At 43.5% G+C, this 5276-nt stretch overlaps 1 protein-coding gene across 1 annotated transcript; it reads right to left on the bottom strand.

Annotated features, from left to right (window-relative positions):
* Positions 1 to 1276: 1276 nt before the first annotated feature.
* LOC133918075 (transcription initiation factor TFIID subunit 11) lies at positions 1277 to 4134 on the bottom strand. The gene is made up of 4 exons (XM_062361838.1): positions 3737 to 4134; positions 2784 to 2871; positions 1886 to 1989; positions 1277 to 1598 (listed from the first exon to the last, which is right to left on the bottom strand). Exons 1-4 carry the CDS (start codon positions 4051 to 4053, stop codon positions 1475 to 1477), a joined length of 633 nt encoding a protein of 210 aa, XP_062217822.1. The 5' UTR covers positions 4054 to 4134; the 3' UTR covers positions 1277 to 1474.
* Between the last annotated feature and the right edge of the window lie 1142 nt (positions 4135 to 5276).

Here is a 5276-nt window from a genome sequence, read left to right as displayed (position 1 = left end):
TGGGACGCGAAGGCCGGCATGGAAGACGTGGCGTTGAGAGGTGCCCACACGCTGATCCGCGGAGGTGGCAATAAGCCATACACGAAGGTGCTCGACATTAAGTAGGTGGGCGTGAGCAGATCTTGGAGGTGGCCGGCATTGAGTAGGTTGCAATGAGTTGATCCAAGGAGGCGGTCGGGGATGATTCGTTGTACTCACCTTTGAACTTCACCTCCGTGTCGTCCCCTTCATCGGCGGGGTGCACGGTGGCGATATGAGCGTCAACCTCTCAGTCGTGGCCGCCTCATCGCTTGTCGAGATCCGAGGCATCGTGCGGCGGCTCAAAGCGATTGTCACAAGTGAACTGTGCGTCGATTGAAATGAAAAGAGATGAATTAACAGATAGAAGGAAACATATAGTATGAAATGCAAATAATAAGTGGTTGATAGTATTTTTGCAAGAAAAATAAGGCTCAACTTTATACAGTAGCCGTTTAATCAACGTGGGTAGACAGTGAAGATCGTCCTAATCTATCATAGCTGGTAAATTATATAAGAGTATAGACCACTAACTCTCCTCGTTTCCGGTACTCGTCTTTCATTTGCATACGCCTTCCACTTTCCTTCATCGCTCTTGAACCTGCCCATGGCAACAATCAGTACTCCTCTGCTCTTGGTTTCCTGATGAGGTTGATCTAGAAGAGATCCCCATGCTGTGACTATAGATCTTGGTTTACAGGGTTTCAGCTTTCAGTTTTGCCTTAGATCTAGTATTTATAAGTTAATATATAGTGGTTTAAGTATTTATTTTCAATTTAAAATGTAAATAATATGGTTCACTTAAACATCTCTAGTATACCCTCAACTTCAGTTTTATAATTTTTTACAACTAGAAATACTTTGTTTTAAAAATTCTTAAAGCAAGCTCTGTCAAATATAGGTAGCCGAGGAGGGGACAAGGGCACGTGCCCCTCTTGGCAATTGGCATGATCTCGCAGGGAAGGCGAGTGCGGACATCCGGTGGTTTGTCCACAAGCCACGCTGCCTGAGTTGCTGCCTGTTACTTCCAATCATTGGACTTGCGCGACTCTGAAGCACCCAAACTGAGCAGCATATCAGAAACGCCGCAAGTCTAATCGCCCCGTCGAATGCGTCCCCGCAAGAACCGTGTGCATCGCCGCTGCTTCCGTGCCTCGTCGTCTCCTGGTACCGATGCATTTTGAAGCGTTGAACCATTCTCCGTTTTTGTTTTCAGGATTGAAGAGAAACAGAGCACAAAGCACACTTACGAGACTAGTGAAGTGTTAACACCCCTTATCCTGGGGTTAAACTCAGGATAAGTCTCACAATCATAGTGCATGAGCCTGCACTTAGTATTGTTCTTTGTTTTCCCTAGAGCAATTTTGGCGCAATGATGAATGAAAAGGGCCGTGGAAGCACACAGAAAATGCACAGCCAAATTTCCACGACTTGGATCCATGGAGGTGCTTCAGTTCTAGCGGAAGAGCCTAGGAACAGATCGCCGTGGGATCTTGCCTTCAAGCTTCAATCTTCTGTACGCTTCCCTGATGTGGCAAGGCCTAATGGGTCCAGAATCCTTTCTCTCAGTCATAACTATTCTGGCTGCAATACACACAATCGAATTGTTAAACAACACAACGACCAAGGATGCCAGCCTGGCAAATTTTATTAACAAAGAGCTGGTGGTTCATATTGGGCAGCAGAAATGGACTTTTGGACAGGTAAAACTACAGAAGCCAAACTAAAAACATAAAAAATGGCCTAATAAGAACAAATTTGGACACTTTGGCTGTCATGCTCACATAAAAACAAAATATCTCATAGATTGACACCATAGCTGATAGAATTCCAAAGGAACAGGGTAAACAATAGAACTACTCTGAACTTGCCTGTTTCAATCAGTTCGCCAACAAACATTTTTGCTATTCCTGATACCACGATTGACGTTGGGATAGAAATCTTTTGACTTCCCGTGATGCCCACTAATAACTGCAAGTAAACACAATGGATCAACTCTTGAAATCTGGCCACAGACCAATTTGAATAACCAGAGAACAAACACATGAAAACACTTGTCCAGTTATCCCTGCAACTTATCCTTATTTACTCATTACTGCAAGAAGATAAAATGAACTCTTGAGAGGATGTTACCATACACCTTCTACCCTGCCCATAAATTCCTATGATAAAAAAATTACAAGCTTTTTAAAATTTTCAAAAAAAAGCAAGCATGACGACAAAATCAAGCTCTCATCCAAGAAGATTAAGCATGATGACAGAATCAAGTTCTCATCCAACAAGAGTAAGCATGACGGCAAAATCAAGTTCTCATTCAAGAAGAGTAGGCATGACGACAAAATCAAGTTCTCATTCAAGAAGAGTAAGCATGATGACAAAATCAAGTTCCCAAACTATGAACAAACAACTACAGGTGACATTCTTATCTACACACTTTCGAGAAATAAAGACATGTAACATATAGTGCCATCTAGGCATGCTTCATACAAGACATCTAGCCAAGATTTTTTCTCCTAGCAGAGCAAAAGGAGATATTTTCTTTAGTAGTCTGTCACTGTAAGAACTAAGATTCCGCAACAAGATATTAATGTGCATAGTACACTCAAGACCAAGAAGATAAAATATCCACATTACATGCACATATTCACTTACAAATTGAAAAAAATGAGGCAATTGAGATAAATATGAAATATGGATGATGCATCATATCAGATTATTAATATTATATGAATAAGTTAAATTTAATGCAAATGATGAGGTCATACCCTTTTCATGTTAGATTTCTGGAATCCAGATCTCCGAAATGACTCATATCGGTTCATCTGTTGTTCTGTAAATTGGGACAGTATAGCACTGACAAGTGACAAAGGAGACGGTCAGAATTTACAAACAATTTCTGTAATGGAATATAAGTCCTTTATCTAAGGTAATATAAATCCTCGCACAGAAAAAAGAAAAGAAAACAAAATGTATGTGTCACTTAGCAAATAATTCAGAATTAACTTCATTTTCCATTTTCCAATTCGTGGATCATCAGTGAAACAAGTTTATTTTGGGCATGTTTGGCAAGCGATGGGAAGAGGCATGTTAATTAGAGGTGGGAGCTGACAGAGCGAATTAATACATGAGCTGGACTTTTAGTCTCAATCCCTTATTTGGCTTGTGATGGGAATTAAGAGAGGGAGTTTAAGAGTGGATTCTTATCCACCGTTTGGTGTGTGGGTTTGGGGGTGGGAAATTGTAACTTAAGTCATGATGAACGGTGGAGATGCATCCATCTTCCACTAACAAAACAATTACCACCCCTCCGCCTATTTAAAATGGTGGGGGTCGGCCTCTCAAATTCCCTTTCTCGTACCATTGAATTTCCCATGCCCGCTAATCAATCAAGAGATTATAAAGCCTCCACCTCTAAACTCACATTCCCTCTTATCAATTCCCTCCAACCAAACACACATTTGAAAGACTGAATATACAAAATTTGAGGGTGAATTACGCTAAAAAGTACTAAATTCGGCCAAGCATCTGGATTCAATAGACAACAATTTACACTATTATTGTAACCGGTGTATATACCATCAGCATAGGCAGAATTAGGGTTCGCTGATCCACAAATGCATAACTATTTGTCAGAAAAATCAACTAGGAATATGAAATATCGACGAATCTGAACCACGAGTAAGCCAGGCAACAGAAAAAGGAACAATCGGGCACTAACTTCATCTTGGCTAGCTTGTCGGGGTCGCCAGTGCTGGAGGGAAGCTTCTCGAGGTCGACCTCCATGTGGTCATCCTCCTCGTCGTCATCGTCCTGCTCCTTCTGCACCCGCCCCTTGGCCCTGGCAGCGGCCGCAGCGAGCGACGCCTGGGGCGCGGCCACAGACAAAGGCCGCTGCGGCGGCAGGGCTCGCGGGCCGCTGCCGTCGTAGTCGTCGGCGTCCGCGGGTCCCGCGGCAGAGGCGTCCTCGTCGGGCGGCGCAGGGGACTCCGGCGGCGAGTCCTGCTCCTCGACGGCCGCCTCGAAGGGGTCCTTCATGGCGGACGCGCGGTGGGGGTGGATGCGCGAGATGGGTCGCGTTTCGCGAGAGACCGGCGCACGGAGATGGGGAAAAGGAAGAGAAGTAAATTTTATATGATTTTTACAGACTTTCTTATAAAAGATTTTTCGTAAGATTTTAATTTATATATATATCTTCTGATCCAATAGCTAGACCGAAAATAAAAGATAAAAAAGATACGTATTGTTATAAAAAAGTCTTTTATAGAAGATATAAAATTTATTTGCAAAAGAAACAGAGGCGGAAACGGCTTGAGAGGATTTTTTTCTCAGCACAGGGTGTAAGTGTAATATTTAAACAAACGTTATACTCTATCTCACATATACTAAGATCTATAACCTATACTTAGGATTATAAACCTTCGACTCCAATAGCGACGGGCTGGAGAGGACTTTGGATTCGCGAGGCCGGTGCTGGCCCTTTTCTGGGTCGGTAAGTGCGGCGCCGAGTGGTGTGGGTTGGGACTTGAGGAAGCCCGCCGTGCAGTGGGCGTGGCACGAGTTTGTCGCGCACTGGCTCGCTCGGCTCGGGCGCGGGCTGAGGCGCGGCACGCTGGTGGGCCGACGTGCGTGTACGGGCTGAATCGTGCGTGCCGCGGACGATCACGGCGGCTGGACCACCATGCTTACCTCCGTCCGGTCCGCGGATCACACGATCGAACCTGAGGAGGTTAACCGCGAACGAAAGAATTGATCTCACTGCATCGAAGTGAAGTAGTACTAGAACTTGGGCCATTAGCTAGAGGTACCTCGTAAAAATTGCTACTTTTTAAAGGGCGGAAATCGCTATGTACTTGCTTCTTCCTGCCGAATGCGCTTGCAGATGATTAATTGGTCGAGTCTGCATCCTCTATTGAGGACTTTTACGGTACACTTAAATAAGTGCATGTCGTTTATTTTCTTTATCCGGTGGTTTAGATTAGCTTAATGATACTCTATCGTCCATCAGTATCATGGGTATCATTAAAGAGTATTATAGGTATCATAAGGGTAGGATTGAAAAAAAAAACCATAATAAACTTGTAAATTATATGTTTAATTAGGGAAAATCAAAATGTTAGTTTATTCTTCGGATAAGCTTTCACTTATTCTGTTCATTTCATTTATTAGGGTTTCCAGCTTCCGTCGATCGGTCGATGATAGATGGCGAAGGTCCGAAGTTCGGTTAGTCAATGACGTAATTACCCCTAAGGGTATCAAGA

The sequence above is a fragment of the Phragmites australis genome, chromosome 1, assembly GCF_958298935.1.
Source record: "Phragmites australis chromosome 1, lpPhrAust1.1, whole genome shotgun sequence".
Lineage (NCBI taxonomy): Eukaryota > Viridiplantae > Streptophyta > Magnoliopsida > Poales > Poaceae > Phragmites > Phragmites australis.
This window is presented reverse-complemented; position numbering and strand designations above follow the sequence as displayed.